This window comes from Microtus ochrogaster, chromosome 21 (genome assembly GCF_000317375.1).
Source record: "Microtus ochrogaster isolate Prairie Vole_2 chromosome 21, MicOch1.0, whole genome shotgun sequence".
NCBI classification, from domain to species: Eukaryota; Metazoa; Chordata; class Mammalia; order Rodentia; family Cricetidae; genus Microtus; species Microtus ochrogaster.
Genome location: NC_022022.1, coordinates 25597269 through 25617580, shown reverse-complemented (window position 1 = coordinate 25617580; position 20312 = coordinate 25597269). Strand labels below are relative to the sequence as shown.

The 20312-nt window shown below is 43.0% G+C and overlaps 1 protein-coding gene across 2 annotated transcripts in view; it reads left to right on the top strand.

The window, feature by feature from the left end:
• Positions 1–20312, top strand: part of Sec24b (SEC24 homolog B, COPII coat complex component) — a 65064-nt gene that overhangs the window by 12834 nt on the left and 31918 nt on the right. Inside the window, exons 2-4 of one of the 2 annotated variants that reach the window (XM_005357277.3) lie at positions 503–1240; positions 5773–5916; positions 19240–19344. In XM_005357277.3, the coding sequence (XP_005357334.1) occupies positions 503–1240; positions 5773–5916; positions 19240–19344 (987 nt within the window). The remainder of the gene's footprint in view (positions 1–502; positions 1241–5772; positions 5917–19239; positions 19345–20312) is intronic. The other variant, XM_013350028.2, reaches the window with a different exon arrangement.

Sequence of the window (20312 nt, the reverse complement as noted above, 5' to 3'; positions counted from 1 at the left end):
GAGAGAGAGAGAGAGAGAGAGAGAGAGAGAGAGAGAGAGAGAGAGAGAGAGAACCAGAGTTAAAATTGGGCTAATCTTTAAAGTGGTGTATCAACACCTTTGCTGCTCATATCATGAGTCCTGATACAAGGTAAGGGAGGACTGCTCAGGGTTGGAGTAGCAGGAGGATGGGGATTAGCAGTGGTTCTCAACCTTGCTAATGCTGTGACACTTTAGCATAGTTCCTCATGTTGTAGTGACCCCAACCATAAGATTATTTTTGTTGCTACTTCAGAACTGTCATTTTGCTACTGATATGAATTGTAATGTAAATATTTTTGGAGATAGAGGTTTGCCGAAGGGGCCACAGGTTGAGAACTGAGTGATATGCCTATGACAATGTTTCTTTCATAATATGCTGGCGTTATGAAGAAGAAAATAAACAGAGTCAACATTAGATAGGAGCTATTTGCACATCAACTCTTTGCAACACTGTAAATAAATAGTTGCTTTTCTTTTTCAGGTCCAGCACCAAGTCAAATGCAAGTTCCATCTGGGTATGGGTTGCCTCATCAAAACTATATGGCCCCCTCAGGACATTATTCTCAAGGACCTGGGAAAATGACCTCATTGCCATTGGATAACCAGTGTGATAGTTACTATTCTCGTCCGTATACAGTACCATCACAAAATGTGGGGACTCCCAGCTCAGCAAGCCAACCAGGAGCACAACAGATGTATGGCAGAGGTCCTCCTGCCTCTCACATGGGGGGATCTACTCCAGGATCTTTCCAGGGAGCTCCGGCATCAGCATCCCATTCCTATACGAGTGCCTCCCAGCCCTATTCCTCTTTTGGGAATCGCTACAGTAGTCCTGCCACATATTCCGCCAGCTCTTCTGCTTCTCAGGGATACCCCTCTACGTGTAGCCATTATCCTATCTCAACTGTTTCTAATGTTGTATATCCTAATGTTTCCTATCCCTCGCTGCCTGCCAGTGAGCCATACGGGCAAATGTTTACCTCACAGAGTGCTCCGTCTGCCAGGCCAGTTAAAGAGTCGTATTCTGGCCCAAGCACAGCTATTACCTATCCATCACGACCTCCGCCTCCACCTTCCCAGCAGCACCAGCAGCAGCAAAGTCATTCAGGATACAGTTCTGGACCATGGTCAGCTCCTGGCCTTCCACCCACCCAAGACAATCTTATCCGGAACCAAATGGGATCCTTGGCTCCATCCAACAACCACCCAGCAAATAATGGTAAGCTGAATATGAAATTCACCAAAACATGATTGACAGAACATTTCTGGTCTTGTTAAAGATGTTAGTTATTTCCTGATAGGAAAACTGGAAATTAGCTCACTAGGGCACTGTATTTGCTTAATTATTTGTGGTATTTTTGCCAAATCTCTCCAAAACATTCTTATGCCCCCTTCACAGTTAACTCCTCAATGTTCTCTTTGGGGAGCCTGGTTCCATGCCTTGACTGAGCGCTCAGCCAGTGTTTAAGGGTGTCTTTTATGCCGCGGCTGTACTTGTCCTTAACAGGAATTGACTTGGACAAACTGAAGACTATTTTGATGATGTGTCTTGCTGGCCATTACTTTGTTTTCATACTAGCTCAACTTAGGTAATTATTTTTCTAGTCATAGCCTTATTATTATAGAAAAAATGATGATCAGAAGCATTATATTGGCCTCCTTTAAGCTATGTTTCCTAGAGATAAAAGCTGCTTTCTGATTCTCAAGTTAGTACACTGTGATGAAGGATGAAGACAGGGAAATGAGGAATCATGACTCCTTGGTGGTTGGTCTTTCTGTCAAGGGGTAGCTAAATGTTTAGTTAAAAATTTTACATATATAAGGTGTATGTAATACATATGATAAAATAGAGATGTGCATGCGTGTTTGTATCCCCCAAGCCAGGAAATGTCACTATGTCTCTGGCTGACCTAGAACTCTATATAAACCAGACTGGCCCAAACTCAAGGATCTTCCTGCCTCTGCCTCCAGAGTGTTATGATTAAAGGTGTGTATCACCATGCCTCACACAAGATACATTTATTTTTAAGTGTTCTGTTTCTCTAGACTATTCTTACGTAAATTGAAGCTGTGAACTTGAATCTAATGATGTGCTCTTGAAGAGAGTGAAAATATATGCACATCGCTGGGCATTGGTGGCGCACACTTTTAATCCCAGCACTGGGGAGGCAGAAGCAGGAGGATCTCTGTGAGTTCTAGGCCAGCCTGGTCTACAGAGGAAATTCCAGGGTACCCAGGGCTACACAGAAAAACCCTGCCCTGAAAAAAAAAAACCAAAAAGGAAAAGAAAAAAGAAAACCACAGAATATTAGTTGATGAAGCTGTGGTAATTTTCTGAGTGTGTTGTTTTAGATTATAAATATCTGCACAATCATTTGTCAGAGCCATATGGAGAGGACATCAGATTTCTTGAGACTGGAGTTGCAGATGGTTGTTTGCCACCATGGATGCTGGCAACCTGAGTCCTCTGAAGAGCAGCCAGTGCTCTTAACCGCTCAGCCATCTCTCCAGTTCCATTTTTATTTTTAATTTTTTCTTTTCAGAGGAATTAATAAAGGAAAACATAGATATTTTTCTCCCAATCTTTAGCCATCAGCAGTGTATCTACAAGGTGGTGGTGCTATCCTATGGGTGTACAGGAACACTTCTGTAACAGTGTGATGGATTCCTGGAGGGTACAGGACCTGGCAGGGGCAAGCTACTTCAGACAAGTGTGATGACAGAGGGTAGCACTTGTCTCAGACATGTGTTATAGTTGGAGGAGGGAAAAGAAGATTCAGAAGATGGCATGACAGAACTCCAGCTTGGACAGTGTGGATGAGGGCCGCAATACTAGCTGAGAATTGAATCTCCCTCTGGGTCCTAGAGAATTCCATGTGCTAAAAGATAGGGGTTATCTTTTGTTGTTGTTTTTGTTTTGTTTTGTTTTGTTTTGTTTGAGAGAGAGAGAGAGAGACAGACAGACAGACAGACAGAGAGACAGAGAGACTCACTATGTAGTGTTGCTGGCCTGGAACTTTCTATATAGACTAGGTTGGCCTCACGCAGAGATCCACCTGTCTTTACCAAGTGTTGGGATTAAAGACATGTGCCATCATATCCAGCAAAGCTTGATTATTTATTTTATTAGTTTGTGTTGTAATAGGAGCCGTGGGCTGTGTCCCGCCACCCAGCTAGCTTTACCCGAAATCATTACATGGACACTGTATTCATTTAAACACTGCTTGGCCCTTTAGGAATTTTTTTTTCTGTGTTGTACAAATACATGCACAATTTGATGTGGAAAAGACTACAGCTAAGAGAAACTGTGATAGTCACGGAGGATGTAACTGCAATCAGAGGAAACCCAGAACACGTGCTAGAGCAGGAAAACGAGAAAGTGACATAACTGAGGGCTCAAGGAAGGTGGAAATAACAGAAACTCTGTAGGAAGGTGGGGGGGGGGTCAGTGTTTTTAGGAAAATTTGGCATTAATGGAACAGAACATAGCGATACTCAGAAACACAGCTGTTTCAGGTCTGTATGCTTTAGAGACGACCTTCTCAAATTTTGTGCATGAATTAATAAATGTCAGTGTTGATTACTGGTCTGGTGTGAGAGGGCCGTAGAGCCCATATTTGAGCAGGTTCCAAGGAGGTGTCTCATACAGACTCTGTGGGAAGGCCCAGGAGATCACCATTCCTACCTCAGATACGTAACACTCTGGCAGGCGATAACGTGATTGAGGTGCTGGGCACTAACTCTCGACCAAAGATCCACTTCTCACTGGTGATGATGTATTATTCTTCGCTGCCCACATCCTCCCTGCTGAAGTTGTATACTTGCATTGAGAACCTTGCCCTAGGGATGACAAGGTCTTGGGTCTCCCACGGGGCAGTCTGTTTCTAGAAGTGGTGAAGCAGCAGCCATTCTCTGTCTCTCTGTCTCACATCTCCTTTCCCTGCTGTGCCCGGTTTAACTTGTGTTTATTGACACGTGCAGTAGATCACATTTTCGTTAGATGCACACCCATATTTGTACGTGTACGTGTGTGTATTTACTCCTGCGCTAGTAGTCATTGCTTACCACTACTCTAGATTTAGATTTTCCAGCACTCTCTGGCCCATCAGTGGTTTTCACTACTATGAACCATAGATAGTGCATTTTAGAGGTTCAACCTATTAATATGGTGAGACCATTGCTTAGTTACATTTGAAATAGGGCATCTGGTTAGAAACAGTAGGCAAGAAGTGGCTATTAACAGTGCCAAATGAGAGGTTCCCTTTCCTGATAGCCCCTACAGACAGAACTCTGAGCTGGGGCAACTCCTTATTGCCAACCATTTCCTAGGAAAAGTCACTGACCAGTGAAGGCCTGTAAACTGGTGTTGAGGTTTGTAATCCTCTGGCCTTGTCCTGAGATAAGACTGCTTGCTTACCTCCCCCGACTCCTGCCCTCCTGCCTGGAGCTATCATCTGCCTGGGTTTGCATTTCTTTTCTCTAAATTTACAACTGCCCCACCATCCTTTTGCAAAGTTTCAAAGCTCTCTCTCTCTCTCGCTCTCTCGCTCTCTCGCTCTCTCTCTGTCTTTGGAACAGAGTCTGTTTTTTCTTACTCTGACACATTTCTTGATCACCCAAGGTGTTGCCAGCTACTATCTTTCCCAGAAGTTTCGCACACCTTTCTCTAAATGCCTAATCTAGATAAAAGATAATCACTAATACGCTCATCAGAATAAACAGAAACACCATTGCACAATGTAAATACTGATTTTCTGCTAAGCTTAAATATAATCAGTGTGGATTACTTGATCTGTTACATCTGGTTGCCATTACAGAAAAGCTATCAGCAGTCTTTTTGGTATATTTTCAGTAATTTCTGCCAGTTTTTGAGATACAAGATAAAATGGGTGGGTAATGAAAGGGTTGGAGGGCCATGTGATATCACTTATACTTGGGATATAGAGAAGAGGCTTTTAGTGCTCCCATTCCCTGTTTTTACACTATTAGTTAACTTCGAATGAGTCTGTTTGGGAATAGATTGTGTCTCCTCCAAACTCATGAGTAAGTTCAGATACAGCGCCCTAGTGAAGTCCCGGGGCAGAATCTCATGACAGAATGTAACAGTATTTGGAGGTAGGGTCTTTAAAGAGGCAGTTGCATTCAAATGAAGTCCTTAGGGTGGGCCCACACCCAGTGTGAGTGGCATTCTTACACGGAGGGTTAGAACCCAGCCATGCACAGAGACCATAGAAACTGAAGGGAAAGACACCCTTGTCTACGTCTCAGGGAAAACACCAAGGCTCTTCATTCTTGAACCTCTGTCTTCCTCCACTGTGAAAAAATAACTTTGTTGCTTTTGTAAATAAAATAAAGCAAAATGAGATGTGAACTGATTTACAGAATTCCGAGAGCCCGTTACCCCTGTCCACTCTACTTTGGTCACCATTGTGTAGTCCATGGCTGTTGGTTTGTAAAGAAAAACATTTCATTTTGTCTGAAAAGATGGTGACATCTTTGAATGTTTTAGTAAGAATTGTCATTACAAATCACTAAAATATCCGGACACAGTTTTCTCTCTTTGTGGAAATGGTTTGTTTGGACCATTTTATTTCTAGATGCCAAGTCAGTGTGGTGGCCCTGAAGTTTCCATGGAACTTCAAATCCATGGCATTTTGTTAGCAACTTTATTTTAACATGTTGCAGGTTATCGCTGTGGGTAAAATGGTTTCTTGTCTTCAGTTGCAGACTCTTTGTCTTACCCTGTTACAGAAAATGTCCAGCCCCCCAAGCCCAGCTCCGTAGTGTCCACAGTCTTGCCAGGACCCTCATCAACAAGAATGCCTCCTGCTCCAAGTCACCCAGTTGGGCCTGTGCCCTCAGCTCCACCGCCCCCAGAGCAAATGCAGACCAAAGGTATGTGAGAAGCTAGTTATTTTATGCATATGCACACTCATATCTCAGTAGCTGACTTGAAAAAGCTAAACTGTATAATCATAATTAACTGAAAACACAAAAAAGTAGCTTATAATCCAAACTCAAATATGACAGTTTAGCCTTTTGTGTTAATTTATTTGATTAGATATTTTATATACTTTGGATCCACTAATCCTTATGTCCTGGGATGTTGAATTTCCTTTCTTAATCCATTGTAGACTTTTTTTTATTTTTAGGGTAATTCAACCATCATCATCTTACTTAGTGAACCTTTGTGTCTCATTTGAAGATTTCTGGCTTGTCATTTTTGTTAACCCTCTATAATTTTTTAGGGGAAAGGTGTCAAGGTAGGATTGTAACCTCTGCTTGTTTCTTTGGCAGATCATGCAGTTAATTTAATATTCTTAAATAAGAAGGTGACAGATCTGACATTGACTGTTTGGGTCTTGTTTCTTCACACTGTCCTTTCTTTCTGAAGTTTTCTTGGTTACTTCCTATATGGCAAAAATTCCAAAGTATTGATGTTTCTGTCTAATCTCTTTTTCATTTGATCAGAGTTTGTATTTCCAGTTCACTTGGACTATTTTAAGGACTGTACTTACTATGTGTGACAATCTCTACCCTTGACTATGAAATAATCTTCTGTTATGTTCTGAATCTCAAAAAAGAAAAAGCACTGTAAAACCTTAGGCTGCTTTCACTGCTTCTGTTTGTTGAGTGTTGATGTATCCAGTGGAAACCTTTGTGTCAGCTGATCGGTTGCTGTAAACTTCCTTACTTGATTTGTAAGGAATCATCACTGAAAGTATTCACTGGTTCCCAGAGCTGGTGAATCTAGACATACAGTCAAGTTCTTCTCAGTGTTTGCTTCCAGAGGGAACAGTGGGAAGGACAACTTTGCTTAGTGTGAACTTGAGCTCTGAATGGTGCCTTCTTATATCTTCTCCATTGATGGTGTCTTCAGTTAGCATTTTACAATGCGCTTTGTCCCTGAACCTTCACAGAATTCCTAGTACATTTTAGAAAGAGAAGACGCTCCTAACATTTATTGATTACTTACAGAATTCAAGATACTTCATATTTTTGTTTTGTTAGTTCTCATATTAATCATATGGCACAAATCTCTGTTTTGCAAATTAAAGAAGAGTTATAGAGTTGAAATAACTTGCCCAAGATTACAACTTAATAAGTAGCAGAACAAAAAATTTCTAATTCAAATTTGTCATATATTCTTTCTTTAAACTATAACTGATTTTTTTAAATTGTTGCTGGCTGTTGACAAACTCTTGATTTACCTAAGATCATCTACTTGCATAAGTAACACGAAATGTAATACTGGAGATGTGTGAATCTGTAGCCCTTGTTACTCCTTTGTTTTCTAAGTAGCAGATCACTTTTTGCCATTGAGTAGGTCTAGGGTATGACCTAATTGTTAATGTGAGTTGAGGATCCTGTGGTTGTGCAAGTTGTAGTCTGTACATGGTCTTGAAAACTGTGCGGCAAGTTCTCCATCTTTAAAGAGGGTGCTGGGGTCATGTGACCACTACTGCCATCTAGATCCCAAGTTCTATCTCTGAAGACTTAATAAGCCACGGATTGAAAATACCCAGGAAGCATCTGTATCGAACATATGCAGTCATTGTTTTTGTTATTGTTTCCTGAAGACTACAACAGAGCAAGTATTTATATAGTATTTACTTTGTAGAGGGTATGATAAATAACTAGAGAGGATTTAAAGTATATCAGACAATATGCTTAGATTATATACTTGTACTATACTATTTTATATAGGGGACACGAGTGTACAGGGACTTTCAGGCCTTTTATGGAAGCTAGGCATGGTGGCACTTATAGACTTTATTTATGTATGTGTGTGTGGTGTGCATGTGTGTATGCAGGTTTCTCTGTATGGGGGTGGAGGGTGTGCATGTGTGTGCCTGATGGAAGTTAACACTGGGTGTCTTTCAATAGCTCTCCACTTTAATTTTAGGCAGGGTTTCTAGCTGAATATGGATCAAGACAATTCTGTATGGTCTAGCTAACTACCGCACCCCAGGAGTCCCCTGTCTGCCTCCCTCCCTGAGTGCTGGGATTATAGGTGGCTGTTCCACCTGCTTGGCTGGTATATGGGTTCTGAGGCTATGAACTCTGGCCTTTATACTAGCACAGCAAGTGCTTTATCAACATGGAGCCATCTTCCCAGCCTGCACTAGAATTATATCCAGTGTATCTGGGAAAATATCTGGTGGTTCTAGAAAACATTCCCATTTGTCTTTAAAAAGAGTTAGTATACAGAGTCTGCTGTGAAGGCACATGCATTAACTTCCAGTGCTCCAGAGAAAGACAGTATGACCTACATAGACAGAAGGAAGAAAGCCAAGCCAGCCTCAGCTGCACTTCAGGTCTGAAGCTAATCTGGATTACATTAGACCCTCTGAAAAAAGTTTGAGAGAGAGAATAACTGATAATGATTTTAGATTAAATATCCATAAAATGTTTTCCAAGCACAGTGATAACTAATATATACAGTATTTATGTATATGTTCATGTCAGGTTCGATATGTCTAAGTATGTGATGTGCAGGACTTACTAACTCCTTTCAGCAAGCATTTGAGGTAGTAACTACTCCATCTTACAGATTAAGTGAAAAACAGGCCAGTTAGTTGTGGGAAGCAGATGAAGTCCTGAGTGAATGTGTAGCAGTTAACATGAGCATGACCATACCCATGCCTCAGACTCATGGGAACTGGCAAAGCCTTCCCCAAGTCAGGCTCAGGGAAATGGCAAAGCCTTCCTCTAGTCTGAGAATGAATCTAACAGTGTGTACAGAGAGCATCTTCCTCCTGGATGTTTACAGCCAAACTGCTCCCCTACAGACCTCCCACCAAGACTAGGCATCCCCTCCTCTGGCTGAACATAGAAAACAGTGCTGAGTTTCCGGGTCACTTAGCCTAAGCGCTCTCCATCAGAGAGAACAAAGCCCACCCGATCTCAGCTTTTCTGTATGTCTGTCATTTCTTCAGTGTCTGTAGTTTCTTCATTCCCGCGTCACCCCAGTCAGGTTTCCAGTACCTAGCCATGCTGGATGTGGCAAGTGGCGCCTGACCAGAGACCCTGGACTGTGGGGAGCTTGCATCGGTCGGATGAGGGAACGCCCCCCAGAGAAGTTCGCAAATAAAGGTAAAGATAAAAATGAAGGGAAAGGTGGGGGTACAATTGTGTTAGGTGTAAAACACTGGCAAGAGAATCTAGACATGAGAGTCCTTGTAATACCCCGGAGGAGGTTTGGGGAGCTGTGAGGCAGAGAGAAAACATTCCAGTTCCACCAGTTCTTAGACTTGTTCAGGAGACATGTCCTTGGCTTCCAGAAGAAGGGACAGGCAGTTTGACTACTTGTGGGAAGATAGGGAAAAAGCTAAGAGACACAGGACTGAACAACCAAGTGTATTCCCATTTTCACTTAGTTTTTGGAGTCTTATATGTGATTCCATGGATCCATGACTGTTTCTTCAAAGGAGGGCAGGCTCTGCAGAGTCGGATCTGCAGAGCTAGAGAAGCAATTGAATTCGCAGGGTGGGCTTGCCCTGACCTGCCTGACGCCCTGGACCATTCTCCTGAGGAAAGTGATTATGAGGGTGAAGATTCCCAATCCAGGGACTGGGAATGTAATGTCACTCCGTTATCACAAACCTTGTTAGGTTGAGAGATCTAAGGAAGACACTAATGGTTTTAATTGTTTTCTTGTGTTTGAGCGGATCTGATCCTCAGAGTTCAAACCAAATGGTGTGCTATTTATGAGACTACCTTTAAATCCTTAGAGGAGACCAAGCAAGCCTGTGCAGCCTGTGGGCCTGTGGCCCTGTGTACCCATGGGTTTGTTCAGTGCATCCTCATTGGCAATGCCTGGCCTCCTTCTGATTGGCTAAACATGGTGAAATCTTGCCACAATCCAGAGGATTAGCTGCCATCCAAGCCTGGGTTTACAGAATTGTGTGAGCACAGGTAATGTGGGCCGTGGAGCTGCTATAACTGCACACATGTTCCTGGGTCCAGGACTTATGAAAGAACCAACAACCTATTACACGTCCTTTGAAACTTACCAACAAGTTAGCATAGCTGCCTTCAGGGCTCAGAGAGAATTGTCCTCTAAAAGGGAAACCTGTAGAGAACTTTGGGAAAGCCAGAATTGTAGCTAGCCTTGTGGCCTGCTTCTTTCAAGCTACAGTGCCACCGGATGGCTGCTGCGGTGCCACCGGATGGCTGACCCTGAGGCAGGAAAGGTACTTAGCTATAACTTGGTTTTTGAAAATGCTGACAGGACTTGTAAGGAGACGCTTGGGGATTGTCATAAGTGCTTACATTTATAAGATTAGGTTAGAGTGAATGTGGACATATGTCCTAACCACCCTCAGAAATATCTCTCGCAGCAGTCCCTTAGTCAGTTATGTGCTCTGAGGGGAAAATGGAAAAACTGAACATTCTGCATGTGGTTGCAGCCACATGGATTTCAAATTAAAAAAAATATAATCCATGCCCCTGTATCCTCCATCTCCCATGGTCTGCACGGCCTCCCAGGTTTATGCAGAGAGGAATCCATTGGGCTAACAAATGCTGTTCACAAATGGGTATTCATCAGCAACCTTGACAGAGCCTGGGAAATGGCTGCTACCCCTTCAGACACTCAGCACTATCACCCCAAGAGTCCCCATGCATTGGTAGGGCAAACCAATGACCATCAGCTACCAAAATGTACCATTGATCAGCTCTATTAGGCGGCCTCAGGCAGTGTGGGGCGGGGGAGGTTGAACCTTAATTTCATCACCTGACTTAGACTGGCCTCTAACATGGGGTGGATCCAACTCAGCAGACATAGTAGGACTTATTTTAGGCAGAAGTAGCCAGAGCCTGCAGGGACTTGAAGATTCACCCAGGGGTAATAGATGAAGATTGTGCCTGAGTAATTAAGGTTCTAGTTCAGTTTTTTCAAACTTGGTTTAGCATACACCCAAGTTAAAAATTGCTCAAGTACAGAATTTCCCCAATATTAGTGCTCATGGCTTAGTCCCATAAGGACGGAGGTTTTGGGTCTTCAAACCATGTTGCTTAGTACAAAGAATAACAGACAATCACTCAGAAATGAGGCTGAACTTAATTGGTAAAGCTTTTCTCGAACCTATTGATACCAGGGCAGATGTGCCCGTGGTTGTGGAATGACACACGGGCCTCCGGCATAACCACTTCAGCCAATCACAGCCAGCCTGCAAGGGGTCTGAAAGGCTTGGACACCGTTACAAAGTTCACTGTGATCAGATGCCAGGATGCTGGAGGTCATTAAGGTCCTGAAGGCCATAGCCCTGCTCAAGATGCTTGAAATTTTATGAGACTGATATATTTGAGCCAAACGGGCATCCTTTTCTATAGCCAAAGCCTTGCTATTGTTAGATAATACACCAGGACTTAGTCCTCTATGGGATTTAGGTAGAATACAAGTAGCAACCACTCCCATAAATCCTCGGGGTGATTGTAAAAGACTGGGAGTGGGGTGTCTCATGACTGCTGGTTTTCACTAGCAGCCTTGGTCAGTGCTACACGGAATGCCTAAGGGAAATTGGCCTCCCAGATCACTTGGCCATCAGAGAAAGCTCACTGGGTAGATCAGTGGCCACTCATGGGAGGTGGGGGTTGCCTATACTACTTTAATGGAGAAGCAGTTACAGGGCAGTTATTGGGCACATAGACCAGTTTCCTAATTCCGAACACCAATCTTACCTTAAGAAAGAAATCCGGTACATAGAGGCTGTTTAGGATTTATAGTTTATAGGAGCTGTACAGAGTCATGCAGGCAGTGGGCCACCGCCACCTGTTGCTCTTTCATCGCATCTTTATTTCATTGTAGTTGACTTCAAGGGTTTTTTCATCATTTGGCTACATTTTGGCTCTTTCGGATTTTGCTTTTCCCCTCTCCTGACCAATCATAGTCTGTCGTAGCCCTTGCCCAGGGTGTGAAAGCAGCCCTACTGTATGTTAGGAATTTGCAGATGAAAGGCTAAGGCTTAGATTGCACACTGGATGGTGATATTCTAATCAGCCTTCTGATTCTTCTGAATGGACAGTGAACTTTGTTAGAAACTAAAAGAGGCGTTTCAACCTGTTTCTCCAGAAAAGATTACGAAGGCATCTCCATTCCAGTACCTAGGTAAAATTATAAAGGAGCATGCTATATGCCCTCAAAAGCCAGAAGCTCGCAAGGATTTTCTCAAAATTCTTAATAATTTTCAAGAATAGTTGGCAGATATAATTGGCTCGGACTTGTACTACTCAAGAACTTTCTCTGGTTTTCCAAAATTTAGGAGGGGACACTGATCCCTCTTCTCAGTGCTGTATTACTTTTGAGGCTGGGATGGCTCTAGCTGTATGAAAGGGGCTGTGTCCAGGTACATAAATGGGTCCCAGCCACACCTCTTTCACTAGCAATCCTGAAATCACCCATGACCCCTAGTGGAGCACTCTGGCAACTGCAGAGAATTTTGAAATAGTTGCATTTAGGGCATTACTTATCCAGGATTTTGAATTTGCTATGATTAGGTGGCAAAGGGACTCACACTATAGGAATTTACTTCTGGAAGAGCCAGAAGTAAGTGCCATCCCATATTTAGGAGATAACACTGGCTCTGGCAGCAATCCACTGCCTGGCAGTGCTCTTTGGCTAATTAATTACCTGGTCAACTTGATTCCATCTCCCACCAACCAAGATATTATGCTGTACACCCACTCTTGGGGTTATTTCCCTGAGGTCATACAATCTTAACCCCTTGCTTTAGCTAGAACTGTCTTTACAGACACTTCTAGCAACATTATAGCTGCCTGACACTCTTGCTTGGGTTCTGAAGTAACGCAAAATGTACTCCGTGAGCTGAACTCGGCAGTCTGCATAGTTTTGGATGGGATTGCCTTTCCTTCTGTCAGTATTTGCAGCCAGTGCTCCTGTGCAGTAGAAGTAGGGCAAGCCTACATTGGTCAGGCTCCAGATCAAGATCTATCCCATCTTTTCTGTAAGATCCTGAAACTCTTGTTTCCTTGTCAGTGTCCTTGCTGTGTTTGACGTATTTGGCCACATTCAGCTCTCCCCAGACCATTGGCTGATGCTAATGCATGACTGACACCTTGGTCTCAGGATCCGCACTCTGCTTCCCTGTTGCTGTACCGTCTGCCTTGCTGCCCGTGGTCATCATTCTCTGTGTCATCAAAATGCTTCCTCTTTACAAAATAAATTTGCCATTTTTAAGAACAGACTAGGTCAATAGTTAAGCAGTGCACCCACCGCAGTTCTTTCACGTGTGATGGCGGCATTGACCATGGAATGTTATGTCTCAGCGTGTCTGGCCGATGGATGTTCTTCATGTGTCTCCTTTGGGAGAGTACAGTTTGTGCATGTTTCTGTTGCTCGTTTTTCTCATGTTGTTTATGTCCTGCTTACTCATGGGTCACCAACATGCTATTGCTCATTGCCTTGCTGCACTTGCTGTCATGGGCCATCCATAGCACCTCAAGATGGGCAGTGCTCCTGCATACGACTTTTCTGCATTACAAAACTGTTGTGCTCAGAACACGGACATTCCTTACAACCCTCAGAGACAGGCTAATGGAGAAAGATCCCATAGATGATTCAAGGAACAATTAGGAAAACAAAAAGGGGAAATTCTCTGCCCCTACCAATTCTCTAGATGGGGCTTTATTTACATTAAATTTTAAATCATGTGAAAGATGGCCTTTCGGTCACAGAATGGCACTGGTCACCAAAGGAAAGGGAAATAGAACCTAAGGTGCTAGAGAAACATGTCGTGACAGGAAGAGGTTTGGCCTGTTCCCCGTGCTAATGTGGGGAAGAGGGTATTCTTGTGTCTTCCCTGAAGGTGTGAACAGCCACTTTGGGTACCTTCAAGCGTCTAGAGAGCTGTGGATGCAGTGAAGTTCCTGGTTGCAGGTGTGAAGAGGCTGAGACCGGAGCCCACAGAGAAACCCAAAGTGTGGCCCTTGAAGCCAGTCGAGCGGTCTCCAAGGAGGAGGCCTCCTGCACAAACTTCAAGGAGGGCCACACCACCAACATGGGGTCAAATAAAAAGGCTGATGCAAATGTCGGAGGAGGGAGCACGAGGCCTGGGGTTGGGAAATAACCCGGCGGCTATATTTCTGATGTGTCTGGTAATCATATCCATTCAGGTAAGTCCAGTCAGGGGAAAAGCCTACTGGACCTACAGCCCCAGGCCACTGCTTTTTCAGTTAGTGGCATGGTCACATCCTTCCATATCTGATTACACCCTTCTGGAGTCACTTGGAGTCCTGGTGGGCTCGCTTCAACTATTGGGAGTGAGCTGCAACCCTTAGATTCAGACAGAATTTACTGTTGCACAGATGACTACTGACATATGTGTGAGTGACAGCAGTCCCTTAGAGCAACAGCCAATGATGGGGAATGAGCTGAGCCCCACCCCCAAGGATTTGGACCCACAATGATAGTGAGGATTTGGCCCAATTATGTCAGCACACCCTAGGAATGCAGAAGGCTATGTAAGATTGTTTCTCCTAATATCACAAAACAAGCCTCAGGCTTCAGTCTGTTTAACCTGTTAGAACATTTCTTTCGCTTTTATTGGACACAGCGGCTGTTATGTTCTTCCTCTTCTCATCCTTGCAGTCTGGTGTTGAGCATTACAGCGAACCACCTCTGGACTAAGCGTGGAGAGTCATCAGGAACATCTAAGAAATAAGAAAGGGGGAGATGTAGGGAGCAGAGGAAGGCCTGAGTGAATGTGTATTGTTTGACATGAGCATGGCCATGTCAAGGACCCCAGTGCCTCAGATCCATGGACATGGCAAAGCCTTTTCTGGGTCAGGCTCGGGGCCAAAGCCTTCCCCTGGTCCAAGCTCGAATGTTGACAGTGTGTACAGAAAGCATCAGCTGCAGCTTCCTCCTCAACTGCAGCTTCCTCCTCCCAACTGCAGCTCTTCCTCCCAACTGCAGCTCCTCCTCCCAACTGCAGCTCCTCCTCCCAACTGCACCTTCTTCCTCTCAACTGCAGCTCCTCCTCCCAACTGCAGCTTCCTCCTCCCAACTGCAGCTCCTCCTCCCAACTGCAGCTCCTCCTCCCAACTGCAGCTCCTCCTGGATATTTACACCTGAGACTGCTCCCTCACAGAGACACCCCACCAAGACTAACCCCTCTTCCTTGTGCTGTACATAATAAACATGCTGAGTGTCAGGGTTGCTTAGTAAGTGCTCTCCATCAGAAAGAGCAAAGCCCACCTGATCTCAGCTTTTCTGTATGTGTGTCTGTCATTTCTTCAGTGTCTGTAGTATCTTCATTCCTGCGTCGCCCAAGTCAGGTTTCCCAGACTCCAGGCTACTGGGCAGAGCAGTTAATAACTTCTTAAGCACTCACCACTAGTACATGGTTAAACCTAAATTGAACCCCAAGTCCCAGGTGTTTTGCTTATTTGATTGTTTGAGACAAGGGCTTACTATATAACCCTGATGGACCTGGAACTCATTGTGTAGCCCAGGCTGCCCTTGAACTCAAACTCAATATTTGGCTGCCTCTGCCTCCCCCCAACCCCGAGTTCTGGCAGAGTCGAGTGTTTCTCTGCATTGTCGCGTTGCTCATCTGTTGAGTCCCCCTTTCTGTTTTTGCTTTGCTCTCACTGCACACTTAGACAATGGATAGTTCTTCGACGGTAGGTAGTGCAGGCTGATAAAAGCACGCCCACTAACCTCCTTACCTCTGCTGCCTCAGAGGACGGGACAGAGACTCCTTTCTAACGTGCTTCGCCTGTGCCTGAGATACCTCAGAAAAGGAAGGCTTGAGTCTGGGTGCCTTCATTAGTCCCTTAAGGAATGAGGAAACTCTCTGTGTAGTTACAGAGAGAGGTTTTATACCTCAGTGCAGTATTTCAGAGTGAAGTGTAGGTAAGTCAAGTTACTGTGGCCTTTGTAAAGTGGGGGGAGGTAAAGGCTGTTAGCAAGGTTCTTCTTTGAGTGGAAAAATAGTATCATTGGAATAGGCACTTGAGTGTTTATAAAGCTGGTATTTCGTGGGAGTCTTTGTGAAGTCTTCTAATGTGGGTGCTTTGAAGATAATCTTAGGAAAGATAAAAATTGCTCAAAATTAAACTCTTGAATTAAAAAATAAAATAAAATGCCCTTCACAGTGGGGTTGTTCCCTTAGACCAGTTCAGGTTTTTGTTTGTTTTGTTTTCAGAAATAGTGAAAGACAGTAAAGACAGCTTTCGTTAAACTGTCCCAAAGATTGTGTTCTGCAGAAGACCTTTAGTAATAGGTGATTTAATCCAATTGTGGTTTTGGATTAGGGGAGGTATCACCGCTCTTACGTGCACCTTGGGCATGCGCTCCACATCAGCTACATCCCCACACCAGGGGATGAACGGGGTAGGATAGGGTGTGTGCTTATTTTATTTTATTTTATTTTGCAAGGAGGGTGTGAAATTTGACCCCGGGGTTCATAATTTTAATTTTCCTGTATTACAGAAGAAATTAGGAAATAGGAATTGACAAGGAAAGAGGATTTATTTAATTTGGACACACTGGAAAGGAATGAGTTTTTCTTCAACTTCCTTAATAGCAGTAATCCATGTTGGATAGGGAAGACATGCTATGGCAAAATATGGTTGCAAAGGTCCAGGCATTGTCAGAACAGTGAGGTTTCTGAGAGAGCTCAGTAGGAGAACCCCCAGAGAAATCTAACTTCTTGGTGTATTTCCTGAGTGTTCCTGTTGGCACCGCTGCTGGGGGAGGGTTCTGCTAAATTCTGGAGTCTGATGACTGCTGTGCTCTTCGCTATGTCAGATCCTGGGAGTGCTCTCTGCCTCCTGCTTTCACTAAAGTCCCAGCTTGAAAGTCTTGGCCAGCTCGGTGCTCTAAGAATAGAAGGTAGGGTTCCGTGTGGGCTTCAGAATGACCTCTAGGAGGTGGTTTTCCAGTCTCCTACCCATGTGTATGGGTTGGAGCTCTTACAGAGGGAGGGCTTGAATAGACGCACTGTGGGATTCCTGGATGCTGGAGTTGGCTATGGGACAGCTAGCTGCTTGTTGGATTCTAAATATACTGTACGTATCTGAAACAGGACCTTTAAATGTGGAGTGATATTATTCCAAAGCTATTATCATTCCTTTGTGGTTCTGAAATGCCATGTTTTTATCTATTAATATTCCCAAGATTTTAGTGGAACTTACTTGAACAAGCAAAGGTAAGCTAATTTCTAAACACATTAAAAGTCATGGTGGGAGAAAGGTATGTGATGTTTAGTTAATATAGTAAATGGACAACCACAATGTATTCTAAAGTCTACAATAAATACTACTATTCTCTGACTTAAATGTTAGTTTAAGTGAATTAAATGATTGTTATATGAATTTTTGTCATTGTTTAGCCATCTCATTCTCTCAACTAGGCTTTGGATTCTTTTCTAATAATTGAAATAAATCTGTTTAAATCTGGAGGAGAGGAAAATATTTATTTTATAATATGTATATAAAGTTGCTTTGTATTGTGGCTCTTTCGAGTAGCATTAGCAAACAACCGTACTATTCCAGTCATGAAGAATGGTTCTCTTCTCACTGTTTGCTTTACTGGCCTCTCTTAAATACAACAAACAGAACATCTTCTTTGTCTTGTGTCATCTTTTATACACTCATATGTGTACACCACTAGTAGCCCATTGAAGAAGTGTGACATTGTAAAGTAAGTCATTAAATTTAAGGATTTCTTCTGTGAAAATCCTTTTGCTATTGTTCTATTTAGTTGTAACTTCTTTGTATATTGAACTTATGGCCTAATATTAGCTAAATTTCCATTTTAAGTAGGTGGTTAGAGGATCGTTGTCACTGAATTCGGAAGGTGTCAGTTTGTTTGTTGTGTAATGCCTGAACCTATTTTATTTTGAGTTTTACCTTTTCAAATGAATTCAAGGTAACTACTATTTTAACTGTACTAAATGTTCCAGCTGGCCAGGTATGATAATTCACACCTGTAATCTCATCACTTAGGGAGTGGAGACGTGAAGAGTATGTCTCTGTTCAAGTTCAAGACCTGGCTGGACTACAGAGTGAAACCAGCTGAAAAAAACAAGAGTAAAATGAACCCCCAAATCAGCAAAATTAGCAGATTTCCCACGACTCTCTTTATATTAGTGGGAAGTTGAAAGCTTTTCAGATTAACCTTAGCCACCTCTGACCTCAGTCAGATGTGCTTGTCACCAGCCACTTCTTACTCTCAGGATGAGTTCTCTGTATCCACATTAACCAAAAAGACCAACCAGAAAATAATGGTGAGAGCATATGAGGCAGGGAACCTGTGATTGGTGACACTCCACAGTGCTTCAAATGTATTGAGTATTCATGGAGATTCCAGCTCTGTGTCTGGAGTTTTTCTTTCTCAGAATAGAGCTGTAAGATTTTCCTTGTTAGCCTGTGTTCACTCCTATTTCTAAAGTGTTGTCATTTTAAAGCTAGATTAGTTGTGTTTTCCTTTAAAATTTTATGGATGTTAATTTTCACATCTTGACTTCATCAGATTAAGTAATAACATGTAGTAATTGTATGACAAAGGAGGTCCTACATACACACCAGGTTATGCCTTTCCCACCATCTGCCTTCTTAGTGGACTTCAAACATACCGATCTTATTTCACACTCACGTGTAGGCTGTAGGGTAACACCGCCAGGACTGGGCATTACATGAAATCACTTCTCTGTCATTGTGAACTTAAGGCCACAGTGTCCCCAGTGAGCAGAGAACTGTGCTCAGTACAGTTTTTTAACTGTCATTCTTTTCCGTTATGGCAACTGAGCTGCCATCAAGGTGGGATTAGCATACAAAAGGAACCTAGTATTGAATGTGTTTAGGATGCAGCCATACAAATTTAGTTTGGTAGAAATGATCACTTTCTGCAAAGGACGTGCACCCCAACAGCCCCAGGGCTGAAGAAGGTAAATGGAGAGAGAGCTCAAAATTATTTTCTGAGAACACCACTATGGGTTCCAAAGTCAGTGTAATATATGGTACTCTTTTCATGCTTAAACCAGTTAGTTCCAATTAAAATTGCTTTTACTAAACTGCTTTGCATAGATTTTTTAATGGTTTGGTTTTGATAATAATCTGCTGATATTAATATGCACGCTGGGAATGTTCTTTGGAATGTCAGAGTTCTTTCTCACTTTTAATGTAAAGATTTGTTTCCTTGACTTTCCTGTTGGTTTGACTCTTGTGTTTGTGCTTTCCACTTTACAGGCATGCAGTATGGTGACTATGTTAATAATCAAGCTAGCTCCACACCAACTCCCTTGTCATCAGCTTCCGATGATGAGGAAGAGGAGGATGAGGATGAGGAAGCAGGTCTGCTTTAGCTTTACACAGTTTCCGTCTTCGCCTGTTTAACTGCCTTTATTTTACAATCTTAGCCTTTAGAAAATGTCTGAAGATTGAGAAAATTGAACGGCTCGGTTTGGGTCACATCTTTGATGCTGGTTGAATGTTTTCTTCTTTTAGACATACCTGTCTTCCCAAGCAGTGTGCAAAGGAATGAGGCCCGACTGAAGCCCTGGTGATGGCTATAGCACCCTTTAGGAATAATGTTCTGCTTTGCATGCTTCTTCAGACTAATCAAAATGATTACGGACTTTGTAATGTGCTAGAGAAATAAGATACTGCTTTCTGGGATCTAGGTCCCCTTGGGCTCTCTTAGCATGCACTTAGAAGAGCCACCTTAGTATTTGCCTGCTCTTGGAATAGCAGCTCATGTTACATCACTAAAGAGGGTATATGGTTGCATGGTGACCACCTGCTTCTTTCTATTTTTTATTCTTGATAGGTGGAACACTATTAAATGAGACAGTGCAGTTCTTGCACCAATACCCACACTTGGAAAGTAGACGAGTGAGCCACGCTGACTCAAGTTATTTTATGTGACTGCGATTTTCTTCCTGCTGCCTTTATTACTGATGGAAGGATTTGCTGCAATTTGTCTAACCAAAAGCGGCTGCTCTGTGTATATGTTTTAAAATATTCAAATCTTTACACATGATTTGAAGGGGATAAAAATAAGAGATTCCAGTTAGGAAGAAATTAGCCTTAATATATAAAGCATCATTAATTTTTAGAAATGTTTTATTTTTTATTTTAACATGATTTGAGATTTTTAAAGTTTAAAAGATATTCCCAGCCGGGCGGTGGTGGCACACGCCTTTAATCCCAGCACTCGGGAGGCAGAGGCAGGCGGATCTTTGTGAGTTCGAGACCAGCCTGGTCTACAAGAGCTAGTTCCAGGACAGGCTCCAAAACCACAGAGAAACCCTGTCTCAAAA